This window comes from Canis lupus, chromosome X (assembly GCF_011100685.1).
Source record: "Canis lupus familiaris isolate Mischka breed German Shepherd chromosome X, alternate assembly UU_Cfam_GSD_1.0, whole genome shotgun sequence".
In the NCBI taxonomy this organism is placed as follows: Eukaryota; Metazoa; Chordata; class Mammalia; order Carnivora; family Canidae; genus Canis; species Canis lupus.
The window spans coordinates 17,478,161-17,492,600 of NC_049260.1; the positions used below are offsets into that span (position 1 = coordinate 17,478,161).

The 14,440-nt window shown below is 34.1% G+C and overlaps 1 protein-coding gene and 1 long non-coding RNA gene across 8 annotated transcripts in view; one reads left to right on the forward strand and one right to left on the reverse strand.

Annotated features, from left to right (window-relative positions):
• The window catches only part of CNKSR2 (connector enhancer of kinase suppressor of Ras 2), a 276,753-nt gene that overhangs the window by 214,917 nt on the left and 47,396 nt on the right, over positions 1 to 14,440 (forward strand). For all 5 annotated transcript variants that reach the window (XM_038587046.1, XM_038587047.1, XM_038587048.1 and 2 more), the window contains 3 exons: positions 2,124 to 2,197; positions 2,491 to 2,562; positions 9,404 to 9,471. In XM_038587046.1, coding sequence (XP_038442974.1) covers positions 2,124 to 2,197; positions 2,491 to 2,562; positions 9,404 to 9,471 — 214 coding nt within the window. The remainder of the gene's footprint in view (positions 1 to 2,123; positions 2,198 to 2,490; positions 2,563 to 9,403; positions 9,472 to 14,440) is intronic.
• Positions 1 to 14,440, reverse strand: part of LOC119868391 — a 64,849-nt gene that overhangs the window by 5,300 nt on the left and 45,109 nt on the right. For all 3 annotated transcript variants that reach the window (XR_005386181.1, XR_005386180.1, XR_005386182.1), the window contains one exon: positions 5,754 to 5,890. This is a non-coding gene — a long non-coding RNA (uncharacterized LOC119868391). The remainder of the gene's footprint in view (positions 1 to 5,753; positions 5,891 to 14,440) is intronic.

Consider the following 14,440-nt stretch of genomic DNA (forward strand, 5'->3'; position numbering starts at 1 on the left):
TAGACATCTTTCAGTTCACCTTATTAAGAGTTTTTTAACAATAATTTCTATTGTTCATTTGTTTTCTCAAAAAATGTACATGGTTTAATATGGTGTGCTGGCCACATAGTCTTATAGGAATACTATTATGTTAAGACATGCATCAATTTGCATTTGAAGATTAATTTTTGAAGTATAATTTAACATAATTATACTTATGATTATAACATAAAGTGTCTAGAGGAGTTATGTTTATCATGTTTAAGAGAATAGACTTAACCCACCTGGGTTACTATGCATTACTTTCCTCCTCTGCAAAAAGGGGAAGTAATAATAGTGCCTAGCTCACTGAGTTATCATATGGATGAAATCAATCGGTTCATGTAAAGCCCACTTAGAATAATGCCTAGCATACACTCAGTACTCAATACACATACGCTGTTAGTAATATTTTTCAAATTGATTTATTCATTTGTAAAATCTTAAAGTAAGGTTTTGCTATTTAAAATAAATGCCTACATTATATAGAAGGATTTAGTTATTTTCTGCACTTTTGATATTATTTGTTCCAATTACACAATTACCTAAAAAGTCTTCTATTTCACTAAGTGTATCTTATTTTAGATATAAAAAACAATTTTACTAATATTTTCATTTAACATCAAATACTTTTTATATGCCAATCAAACAGTATCAAAATATAGTCTTTGTTTCTCTTTAAGTTCACTTGCAGATTTGTCTGCTGTATGCTATATTATATTCTTTCAAAGTGTAAGTGATAAAAAACTGAGGCCCTTTTTTATTGAACAGTAGCTATGTTTCAGAGTTGTTACTATGTTAGCCTTCTGAGAAGTGAATGAATAATTCCATAGTATACATTATAAGAAGAACATAGTGTGATTTTTTTTTAGGAGAAATGTAAAAATCCCTCATCACATTACAGGAAGATCATATCTACTCCAAAAATATTTTTAATTGTTCAAAATTTAGAATTTTTAAATTAAAGATATCCAGGTTGATATGACAGACATTGAAGTTGAAAAAGAGATTTGAAACTATTGTGTTTACCCCAAGATTGGAAGAAAAAAATACTCAAATACTGGAAAATATTGAAAAAGTTATAATACTCTCTTTTTTTGTAACACACATTTCAGTCACTATCCGTAATACCATATTTTTATTAAGTTTTACATTTTACATACACAATGAAAGAATTGAGAATCTGTATTTTTTTCTTTAAGATAGCAGATGGGGGTGTAATCTCACTTGAACTTGATATGTAAGGAGGCATGAACTGATATAGCACAGATCAAAGTTTGGGGGAGTAAAAGTCTGGGACCTTGGATGAAAGGGTCAACAACAATGACTTAGCCAAAGGTAGTCTTAGCCTAGTTGAAATAAGTTGTATCTAACATAAGATTTTGGATAATTCTCCTATCTTGTTTTTCCATGCCACATTAGAGTAGGAGGATTTTATGGATTTCATTCAATTGTCCAAGTAGAAGATGACCATGTATATAAATAGCATGCATACCAAGTTAGATGTTTGAAGATCACATTAACTTATTTCATTTATAAAATCTTTAATACACAGCATATTTAATTCAGGTTTGATTAAAAAAACTTTCTGGAGGTGGAAAAGGAATTGAATTAGTAAACTTCAATATATGTCACATCTGAACATTAAAAATTACAGAAAATTATGAATGGTGAACATGGACTGAAGTTATTTTATATGTTATAAAAGTATATATACATTCTGGTGAGAAAACTACTTATGAAACGTTTCACTTTGACAATTTAAAGAATTTTCTATCTACATTCTAATATAAGAAAGACTTTTCAAAATTTCTGTCTATCTTAATTTGTAGTATTTCAAATGTTCAAAATATATCTTCAGTTTAATGGAATATAACAAGTTAGAGTTAAACTCTAATCTCTAAAATGTCAAATTTAAGAAAATTTTTTGCATGTTTTTTTTATTGGAGTTCGATTTGCCAACATATAGTATAACACCCAATGCTAAATTTAAGAAATTGAATGAACAAACTTATTAGTATAGATTTTTAAAGACATGATTATATTATATTATCTGCTTCAACCCTTTGTATATAATACCCTAAATAAAAGTGTTGCTTCTTTAGGATGAAAAAGCAGAAGGATTCATCAGTCTGCCTGAATTTAAAATTGATAGAGCCAGTGAATGCCGCAAGAAATAGTAAGTTGGTTTTATTTGGGGAGAGGGAGAGAAAGGAAGGTTTTGTTTTTTTTTTTTTAATTTCTAGCTTTTAAATTAGAGGTTGCTTGTCTAATGCTTTCAAATTGAGGTAATAAGAAAGCAGTTTTGTGGGCAGAAAATTGAATTTTTTACTGATTTCTGTCATCATGGCAGAAGCATTATATATGTGAACTCAGGTTAGATGCTGAGGTAATTTTACCCATAAAAATTATTTGGTTCTAACTTATTTCCCAATTTGAAATAAAGTAAGTGTACTTTGTTTCCTTTTGCAGTGCATTCAAAGCCTGTCATCCTAAAATCAAAAGCTTTTATTTTGCTGCTGAGCATCTTGATGATATGAACAGGTAAAGTGTTACTTAAATTTCAAAGCACTTAGAAAGTCAGTTAGGCTTAGAATTCTAAGTTTTCCACATTAATGTTAGAGAATAATGTCACTGTGATTGATCACTTTAAAATAAAATGGACTCAGGCATAGCTGCATCTAGCCATACCTAATTTCAGAGAACATCATTTTAAAAGTCAGAATAAACTTGTTGACTGTTTATCAGGTTTACAAAAAAATGTGACTGAATCCATATATAGACCTAAAAAATTTACTGTAAAAAAGGTTTTTAAAGACCATTTGAAGATTCTGTCTTCAAATTTATTCCCAGGTGGGGACAGGGAGATAATCACCCAAAAATCTGACTTTTCCAAATGCTAAGTATTTATGACACAACATTCATCTCAAAATTCAGTCCTAAGCAAAGTTAATATTTCTATCACCTTTCTTCTATCACTGGACAAAGCTATTCAGCCGAATGCTTTAATGGCTACATGATTATTTGGGGCTTTGAGGGTGGAAATATACATATATTATATATATGTATATATATAATATGTATTTCTCTATCATCTACAACATTCTGCTCCAGGTTTCCACTTTAGCTTTTCCTTTTACTCCTTCTCTCATGTCTAGATCTATAGAAATTGGATTTGAGATTCAGATTTTTCCTTCTTACAAGTCTTCAGCAGGCGGTGCATATGACATATATAAGTTGCCAACAGTTAGGGAGAGGCAGCATAGCACAGTGATTAAAAGCATAGACTTTGGAGCCAGACTGTCCAAATGCCAGCTCTCGCACTTACTAGCTGTGTGACCTTGGCTATAGAACTGGACCTCTTGGGCAGCCCGGGTGGCTCAGCACTTTAGCACTGCCTTTAGCCCAGGGCATGATCCTGGAGACCAGGGATCGAGTCCCACATCAGGCTACCTGCATGGAGCCTGCTTCTCCCTCTGCCTGTGTCTCTGCCTCTGTGTGTGTGTGTGTCTCTCATGAATAAATAAATAAAATCTTTTAAAAAATTAAAAAAAGAACCAGACCTCTTTATGCCAGGTATTGACCCCTTTAAAAAATGGACATAATAACCATCTCCACCCAAAGGACTTTTGTGAGGAGCAAATGAGCACACATAAAGGGCTTAGAACAGTCTGTGCTCAATTGTAAGTGCTATTTAAGTGTTTGCTGGTAATATATATTCCTTTTATATACTTTGGACTCTTATTCCATTTACCTTTCTTTGTGTGTTTCCAAAAAATTAGCATCCACGTATTTTTTCAAAAATTTATTTATTTGAAAGAAAGAGAGTGCAGGGGGGGTAGGGGGCAGAGGGAGAGAGAAAAAAAAATCTTAGGTAGATTCCACACTGAGTGTGTCACAGAGCCTGATGCAGAGGCTCAATCTCACAAGCCTGAGATCATGACCTGAACTGAAAGCAAAAGTCAGACACTTAACTGACTGTACCATACCACCCAGGTGCCTCAGTATCCAGATATTTTTAAGCACAAGATTGTGCAACTTTACAAATGTGCTTGAGCATACTAAATAAACATTTGATGTGCTTTTATAAACGATCTTGGGTTTTTTTGACACTTGGGAGTAAACGCATGGTTTGTCCAAAGCAAGGATATGAATACACAGAAATGGCAAACAGATGTAGAGAACACTTGATAAACTATTTTATTATTAATAAGGGGACTGAGTCTTTCTTGTACTTCCCATAATCTTCTTTTGATTTATGTTCCCATTCTTGAAATTTCACACTAGGCAATTAGAAATTGGAGAGCCTTTTCTCCTTAATGTGTTCTCAAAATGAAAATGTTTATTCACATGCTTATGAGGTGAGAGAGAGGTTGTGATGCTCTATTTTGTGTTTTAATAATTTTATAATTCTACTGTTCTAGTTACTCACTATTTTATCACATGTTGAGCTCAGTGCCCTTGGGATGAATATGAAGGGTTTACATCATGACCAAACTGAATAAGTGGTAAAAAGAGTATTATTCTGTCTTACAAGATGGATAAAATCACCTCTAAGAATTAGCATAACTTAATTATTCATGAAACATGCTAATCAGGGTCTCTTTAAGGCATAGAAAATGCCTTTTCATGAGCTATAAAACCGTTCCTTGTCTCCACTCCCTGCCCTGTATTAGCAATAACTTCAAAAGTGTGTCATGATACTCTTCTTCCCTAATACTCCTATAGAAGTATCCGGTTCAGGATATCATGGAAGAAACTAAGCCAAACCCATGTGTTTCATTTTGTTGTTTTTTCTAAGCAGTGAGTCAAAGGGAAAAAATGGATCTGATCAAATATGTCATCTCTACATGATACATTTAAGAGTGCTGTTTTATGTGAGCCTTGCTAGGTACACTATAACCTTCAAAATTACATTGTCTTGAAATAGTAAATCTTTTTGAAAATTTAAGTATAATGAACTTTTGTTTTAATTTTTCTTTTTTTATAATCATATTCCCAATGTCTACTTTCAATAGGCAAATTATTTGTTAATAGAAAGGAGGAATGTCATTGCTAGAAATAAACAGAGGATTACTGGTGGGAGAGATGCCGTCCAACAATTTTGTTCATTAGCCTGATTGTTACATAATCTCGGCATTGGTTCATTCTATAGATAATCCTTTAAAGAAATGTACCTAAGTCTTCAAGAGATTTTATAATACTATAATTATGCTAATTATTATATAAATATAAGCTTTATCTGGTTATTTCTTCATCTCTAAAGCACTATCATATGTATATTTAAAATATAGTTTGAGTTTTGACAGAACCTAGTAATTGGAATGAAAAAAGTACTCCTTAAATTTAATTTTTTTTAAGATTTTTTTTATTTACTTGAAAGAGAGAGAGCACAAGCAAGGGAAAGGGCAGATGGAGAATGAGAAGCAGACTCCCTGCTAAGCAGGGAGCCTGACACGGGGCTCTATCTCAGGACCCTAGGATCACAACTTTAGCCAAAGGCAGATAGATTCTTAACCAACTGAGGCACCCAGGTGTCCCTTAAATTTAATTTTTATGTAAAAAATCTGTGTGTGTATACATACATTACCCAAATTTATTTATTTATATATATATATATACCCAAATACATATATATCCAAATTTATTTATATATATACCCAAATATATATATATAAAATACACACACACACACACACACACACACACACACACTTGGAATATTAAGATCTCACCTTCTATTTTTTGAACAGCTATAAGTTTGTGAGGTAATTTGCAAAAACACTTTTGAGGCCCCCACTACCATCCATCTGTTTCCTCCTCAGAAATGAGCACTGAAACATGAAAAAAATTTTGCCAGTCTTTGTGAAATCTGTGGGAAGAAAATAAAATATCATGTTTCTCAAGTATTCTGAGACTTATTTACTGAATTCATTTGGCCTATATATTCCTTACCATGTCAGTATGCATGTCCTTATAATTGTGAGGATTCACCCATTTCTATTTGGCAATTACTTTTTGTACATTTCTCCCGTAGTTCTTACTCATTTTTTCCTCTCCTTACATTATTCTCTGTTAATTGTTGACAAGTTCATGGGAAAGTTCACTTTAGGCTCATACCTATATTGTCTTGTTTTATAACATTAGTGATATAGTAAGGTGCTGGATGTAGATCTAATATTAAAGCATTTCCTCATCATTAAATTCAATGCTTGTATCCCTAACCAGCTTTTCTTAAAATAGCCTCCCCCATCCCTAGCCCCTTTGACTTTCTAATTTTTTACCTAGCTGTTTTTGTAAATGGCACTTGATAGTAACTTTACATATGTTTATTTGTATCTCTTTTAATTGTCTATTGCCTTCTCTAAGATGTAGCTCTGTGGAGGCAGGTACTTTGTTTCTCTGAATTCTTGGTGCTTGGAACAAGACCTAACAGACATGGTTCTCATTAAATATTTCTTGACTCAGTTAATGCATATATATAGGTAAGCCCCTTTTAGCTGAGGCCATAAGGACAAGTTTATCCAAGACAGCACAAACAGTTGTATGGTGTTCAGCCTTTTGTGCCTATACACACTGGCCTGAGTTTAGCCACATGCTTTCTGAAGAGTTTTTATCATGAACAGAATTTTTCTTCCTAAAAGTAGTTGAATTTTTCAATTGTCTTATGACATTTAGCAATTCTGGAACTCACTAAAGGCAGAAATTATGTCTTATTCATTTTTGTGCCCCCAAAACATAGCTCATTGTTCAGCATGTAGCAGGCACTTAGTAAATTTGTTGAACTGAAAAATCAAGGAAGCCTCTTTTTAGTTTCTTGATTCATCTCATAAAGACCTCATTGTTCTTTAAACTTCTGACAAAATGAAATTTCAGTGGTGGTTTTTAAAATAGTCAATAGGAGGTACTGGATTAAAATCCAGTAATATATGTTCCTCTAATGCTCTTATCATAATTTTCACCCAAAAAGCACCAGACAAATCTTTCTCAAAAGTGCTAAGAGTTATCTTGTAGTGCAAATTCAACCTCTTTCTCACCACGAATGACCTATAGGCTAAATTTCAATTTTGACCTTTTACTAGTGATTAGAGTCATTTTTAAAAGATTATTCATCACGAAGTTGACTTCTTAACTTATCATTTGTGATTTTCTGGAGTATATGAGTGTACTCTATGCTACTGAATTAATTTGATCAATCTTCATTTTATTCCCTTTCTATTCCAGTCCTTTCTTCATTTTCCAAAAATACTTGAGGTGATAATTACATTGTAGGTTTTATCAAAATAAAGTTGAGCTTTAGGTGACTTATTCTTAAAATTAAAGTTTAAATTTCCATGGATGTGATTTTGTTAAAGAGAGACACAACTTTCCTCCCCTTTCAAGATATTCTGTCTGCTGCACAGTGAATACCACTGGGCATAAATGCTGAAATATACAACTCACTTCAAAGGACATCATCTTCCATTTGGCACAGGAGATAAACTCTTGGGAGAAAAAGTTCTCAAACACAATTTTTTCTTAAAAATACATCTTTTTAAAGATTTTATTTATTTGAGAGAGAGAACGAGCATTGGGGAGGGGAAGAGGAGGAGCAGACTCACCACTGAGCAGAGACCCCAATGTGGGGCTCAATCCCAGAACCTTGGGGTCATAACCTGAGCCGAAGGCATACGGTTAATCAACTGAGCCACCCAGGCACCCCTTAAAATGTATCTTAATCAGATTATTCCATACTTTAATGATGTTAACTATACTATTCATTCCAAACTTAAGGTAGTTCGGAAGAGGGGTTCTTCCTTAATTTCTGATTTGGGAAAATATATGGATCATAGCTCAGAATGGACCAATGGAAATTTGTCAGGTTAATTTAAAGATTTTATGATTTAATAATCAGATGCAGTGTGAACAGCTGGAATAATGAACACAGGGAGAGACCTGGTGGGACAAAAGAAAAAAGATGGAGATTGAAATAATGCAGGCCCCTCCCCTGGCAATAGTAGTGCTACTGAGAGAGGAAAGAACTAAGATTTATTATTAAGTTACTATTGTTTGTGGAAATAGATTTTCAGGATGTATACAGAGGTTAAAATTATGTTTGCTCATTTTGTCTTTGGAAAACCTAATTCCTTCGTATTTAGAGACGAATTTCCAAAGTACTCCTAAGATATGTTTCCCCCCAGATCATTAAACTTAAATGACCTTCATCACAACTAATATTTAATAGTAAAATTCATTTTGACAGGCAAAGTCCATAACTTTTTCCCTCATCAGTACATATTGTATGATATTAAATACCTATAAAAGAGCATTTGTTAAAAAAAAAAAAGCATTTGTTCTGAAGACACAGTCAGCAGCAATATTTGGAGTGCTTCTAAATTTGGAGCAACAGAATTAATAGGGCTCTGATCATCTTAAAACCCTCTATATTACAGATATTAACAGGTTTGCCTAAGACTTTTCTATCGAAATAGCATCTTTAATGTGGGAGCAATTTATACTACAGCAAATTATAGCTCTTTGAAGACTCGATGTGTCAAGAGAAACAAAGACATCTTTTATGTAAAATTATCTCATATATTCTTAAAATAAATATTTTAAAATAAATATCTTAAAATAAATATTTTTATTTTATTAATATTTTATTAAATTTTGTACTTTAGGGGTGCCTGGGTGGCTCAGTCAGTTAAGCATCTGACTCTTGATTTCAGCTCAGGTCACAATCTCAGGGTGAGATTGAGCTCTGCCTCAGGCTCCATGCTGGACATTGGCTTCTGGCTTCTGCTTAAGATTCTCTTTCCCTCCACCGCTCCCCCCTCCCTCTCTAAAAAAATAATAATGTTTTTTTATTTTAATTCCTGTATAGTTAACATACTGTGTTACTAGTTTCAGGTGTACAATATAGTGATTCAGCAATTCTGTACATTGCTCAGTGCGCATCAGGACAAGAGCCCTCCTTAATCCCTATCACCTATTTCCCCCATCCCCTGAACTCCTCCCCACTGGTAGCCAACAGTGTGTTCTCTAGAGTTAAGAGTCTGTTCCCTGGTTTGTCTCTGTCTTTCTTGCCCTTCACTAATTTATTTTGTTTCTTAAATTCCACATATGAGTGAAATGATACAGTATCTGTCTTTCTCTGACTGATTTATTTCATCCATTTAACAAAATACACTCTAGCTCCATCCATGTAATTGCAAATGGCAAGGTTTTTTTTTCTTTTTTCTTTTTCTTTTTTTGCAAATGGCAAGATTTCTTTCTTTCCTTATGCTAAGTAAGATTCCATTGTATATATACTACATCTTCTTTATTCTTAAAATAAATATTTTTAAGAAGTAAAATATAAGAAATTAAGTTGTGACGTTACTGATTTTAATATTTGTTTTTTCAGATGGCTTAACAGAATCAATATGCTGACTGCAGGATATGCAGAAAGAGAGAGGATTAAGCAAGAACAAGGTAAAGGAATTTTTTTTTTACAGTCTGTGGGGTTTTTGTTTTGTTTTCTTTTGCTGTTATCCTAAACAGTGATTCACTACTATCATTTGAATGAAAATGCATACCTCAGGCTGTGGTTATTTCTCTTCTGGGCACTTTGAATCCAAACCATAGCATCTTATAAGTAAAATTTAGTAAACTCAACAGATGGGGAATAAACTCAGAAAGTTTTAGAGTACCTAATGTGGAGTTTGTTGCTGTTTCTCTCAATGTATTTCCCATGGAGGAAAAAAATCTTAAAAAGTCTATAATTGGTCGTAAATACTGACCAAAGTTCAAGTCCTTATTGGTGAGTTGTTTTCTTTTTCTGTTTAGCAGTTTCATAGACATTTAAGTGGACTTTTATGCAAAGAGCTCAGATGGATGACCCCTTCTTCCATAAATTATCTCAATTGATTATGTTCTTCAGTTCTGTTAATCTGTAACTCTCTGATCTTATGGAATTTTTTTAAGATTTTATTTATTTATTCATGAGAGAGAGAGAGGCAGAGACACAGGCAGAGGGAGAAGCAGACTCCATGCAGGGAGTCTGACGTGGGACTCGATCCTGGGACCCAGATCATGCCCTGGGCCGAAGGGGGTGCTAAACCACTAAGCCACCTGGGCTGCCCTGATCTTATGGAACTTGCCTCTAAAGTCATTCAGATTTACAAAACACAATGTCGTTATGCAGAATTAAAATTCTAATGAAAGCTGTAGTCACCATTCCAAAGTTGCTTTACATTTACTTTTTTTGTTTTGTTTTTTTATTTATTTATTATTTTTTTCTTAAGTACTATGTGCCTTTTTTTTGTATATTTTTTATTGGAGTTCAGTTTGCCAACCTATAGTATAACACCCAGTGCTCATCCCATAAAGTGCCCCCCTCAGTGCCCATCACCCAGTCACCCCATCCCCCTGCCCACCTCCCCTTCCACTACCCCTTGTTCATTTCCTAGAGTTAGGAGTCTCTCATGTTCTGTCACCCTCTCTGATATTTCCCACTCATTTTCTCTCCTTTCACCTTTAATCCCTTTCACTATTTTTTATATTCCCCAAATGAATGGTTTTTATTTAAATTTAATTTGCCAATATACAGTATAACACCCATTTTTTTGCATTTCAAAAAATATTCTTCCTTTGATTTTTTTTAACCATTTAAAAATGTAAACACCATTCTTGATCCACAGGCCATATAAAAACAGAGTACACATACATTTCCAAAAAGTGTTTATTGTGCATCCCTTGGAAGCATCAATAGGTTTTGGAAATCTTTTGAGACTTCCTCAAGTCAGAGGAATTCCACAGACTGATATACATGCAAACATATTTCTAGTTGTGTTTCCAGTGGGCATGGCCTGTTTGTCTATGTGGAGATTCTAAAAACCTTCTGTTTCCTCTCAGAGGAAAACCTCAGCCAAAACTTTTCTAAACATCTAAAAGCTAAAGGTTAGAGAGATCTAAAGAAGATAACCAGATCCCAAAACCAATCTGTTGGCAAATGTTTAATGCAGGGATTGGGAAACTTTCTGTGAAGAGCCAAGTAGTTAATATTTGAGGCTTTGCAAGCCCATGAGATTTCTGTCTAAACTGCTCAAAGTCTGCCATTACAGTACGAAAGCAGCTGTACATACATGAGGGATGTGGCTGGGCTCTAATAAAGCTTTGTTTATGGACATTGAGATTAAATTTCAGATCATTTTTTGCATTTCAAAAAATATTCTTCCTTTGATTTTTTTTAACCATTTAAAAATGTAAACACCATTCTTGATCCACAGGCCATATAAAAACAGACAGAGAGCCTCATTTAGCCTGCAGGCCTTATTTACCAACCCCTGGTTTAGAGCCTCTGGGTGAGGGAATGACGATGGGTAGAATACTGAGGAGTAAGGAGTCAGGGCAGGAAGATTTCAAAGAAAGCAAAACATGGTTCCTGCCAATAGGAATATATCATTTTGTTGAGGATCTCAAAGTCACACACTTGAAATTGCTTAAGAAAAAATAAAGAAAAACAAAAAAAAATAAACAGCAACATAAAGTCAATGAGTACTAATGATTGTACAACTGCAACTGACTTTAAAAATGTGCTAAGTGGATACAAACTTTAAAAAAAAAAGTCTGGTAAGGAGACTGGCTGATTAATGAGGAAATATCTTACTGGAGGAAATGATTGTGAGCCTGATGTAAAGTCAGCAGCAGAGGAGAAGAGAAAATGTTTCATTCAATATGAAGCTTTTCTATGTAATGCCTTCAACTAGCACTCTGATTAAATTAGGGTGAAATAGGCACCCATCCTTCCTGAAATTACACTGAATTCTAGTAGAAAAGGTACTTTTAATATAATACAGAAAATGAAATGTAAGAAAGTACAAATCAAGTTCTGTAGAAATTAGACTGGAGAGATTGCTTCCAGGAGGGGAATAGGGAAAGGCTTTATGTCGATACCATTATTTGATCTCATTCTCACAGGATGAGAAGGCAGTAAAGTAAAGGAAGTAACAAAATAAAACATTCCTGAGAGTGGAAGCAGCATGGATACCTCCACAAATAACATGGAAGCAATCTCCCATCAAGTCAGTGTGCAAAGGCAAATCCCAGCCAGAACTATGAAGTGTCAGGCCAGTTGATAAGCCACATTTCTTCATTGTTAAAAGTTTGTTTAAGGAATAAAACTTTCATGCTTCAACTTAATTTATAGGCCTACAATTGTGTTAATAGCACTAAAAAAAAACCTAGCCTTTCTTTTCAGATTTTTTTAAAGGCAGAAGACGGTTCTTTATAGGCGCATACAGATTTGTTTCTGATTTTAAGATACAAGAATTAAAAGTGAGCAATGTACTGATAGGAAAATGAATCTTTGAAAAAAAGTTAATTTACATGAATGAGGAATCTTGGATTTCCAGGCTTAACCCTTGTATTTCATCACTTTGAAGCTTAACATGGTCTTGATTTTAGTGAATTTTCTTTGTATTTGGTATAATATAGCCTAATTTCATTAAGGATTAAAGAACTGGTAAGTTATATTGCACATGCAGGTTCCAATAAGTATTCAGTCTATGGATTCATGCCACCTGATCATGTGAGTATATATTTTAGTGCCTTCTGGAGTGGTAGACACTCATTGGCAGAAAAGCTAATAGTTAATAATTCACATCCCTCTTGCTAGCACAACGCAACCAGAATCTCTGAAATAATTTGCATTTTCACATAGAATATGTATTCCTTAGGCATTCTGACATAGGTCAGAAACATGAAACTTCCTACCTTCTGCATAATTAGGTCTCATGGTATTCTATATAGAAAACAACTGGATGCATGTGTCTACTTCACACTTCTGTAGAGTTATTTGACATCTCCTGAGTACCGTTCTCAGTACTGAAGTTTAAACTTCATACAAAATATAGCTCCTCGAGGGTTGGGAATCTTTCACAAACATGCAAAGGAGGAACTGCCAAACACTGTTTTTATTTAAGTACCCAGTGCAGCTTGGAAGTGACTCTTGCATTGATTTAAATAAAAGTTTAGTGAATTGCTGTCTTTAGCTACAGAAGTATAAAGGATGTGGGCTTCTCTTTCATTATTTGTTGTTGTACTTAGAGAAAACAGGGTTACACTAAATTATGCCAAGATCACAATTTGGCTAGTTGTCTGCTAATCATTTTTCTATATTTTTCCACCTTCAAGTCAAACATTCATGACACATTATTTTCTGTCATACATAAGGACTTTCTAAAGATTTAATGACATAAAAATGAATGAAATATATTGTATTTTTTGGTAGTTCTAGATAAAAAAGTCATTTTTTCCAATTATCTTTTTTATATCAACCTGAGAAGTAACGTGAAAATCTTCCTGTTCTATAGACAGCACTGTTTATTCATGATTAGTTACTTATAAAATTGAGTAGCATGCAAGAGACATTAAAAGCTCCATTTATTTTGTGCTAAATAGAAAACTAAGAAAAATAAATTAATTTGCTCTTAGAATGCAAATCAAACTGGTTTCAGCCTTTGAGCAAACAGGTGCCTGTACTTTTCCACACAAACCCCAAGTAAACCATGACTGAATTTTCTGTGGAGTTGCCTCTCCGGCATTGGTCTCTCAGAGACACACAATGTACTGTGAGAAATAAAGTTAATTTACATAGTGGGAATTCAGTCTTTTCTTTGGCAACCCAAGAAAACGATTGATGGTACTTTTTAGTAAACCAAGAATTACATGGAATAGTGGACTATAATTCTTCCTAATTCAGCTGAGGAGGAAAAGTAAATAGAGACTTTCCCACATCTGTCACTTGTAATGGTAGCTATAGAGATCTTGATAAAATGGTGATCATCTCCTTCTCAACATGCTAATAAGGACCACTTGAGGTTCTAATTCCTTGAGATCCCCCAATGTATCAGTGCAAAGGTCAAGAAGAAACTCAACACAGGTGCCACAGTTTCAGGAAATAGTGGGAAGGGCAAGAGCAAAGTAATCTTGGCCAAACCATTGCTTGGGGGTGTGATGTGGGGAGTGCTTAATCTCTTCACCTCCAGGAATGACTTCCCTGTAGTATTTCAAGCTCCCACAAAACTACCTAACCCAGGTCCCAGAGCTTCAGAATTCACTTTTCATTGCTGAAACTTGTTGTAAGAAGAAAAAAAAAACTAATGTCCAAGGAGTTAAACACAAGGCACTTACCTCCTGTGTGACTGCCCTACTGCCCTAGCATGCTACCTATAAATCCTCCCAAGATCAGGGGTCCTAATAATTTTTTGAGTGCTATCAAGGTGCAAAGCACTTGAACATATGTTACCTTATTTAATACCCACACACACATACACACAACTCTGAAAGGCAGTTATCATTAGCCCCCTTTTCCAGATGTTGAAACAGACTCAGATTTAGTAACCATTATAAGAACACAGAGATGGTAAGTGGTACAGCCAAGAATTGAACCCACATCTGC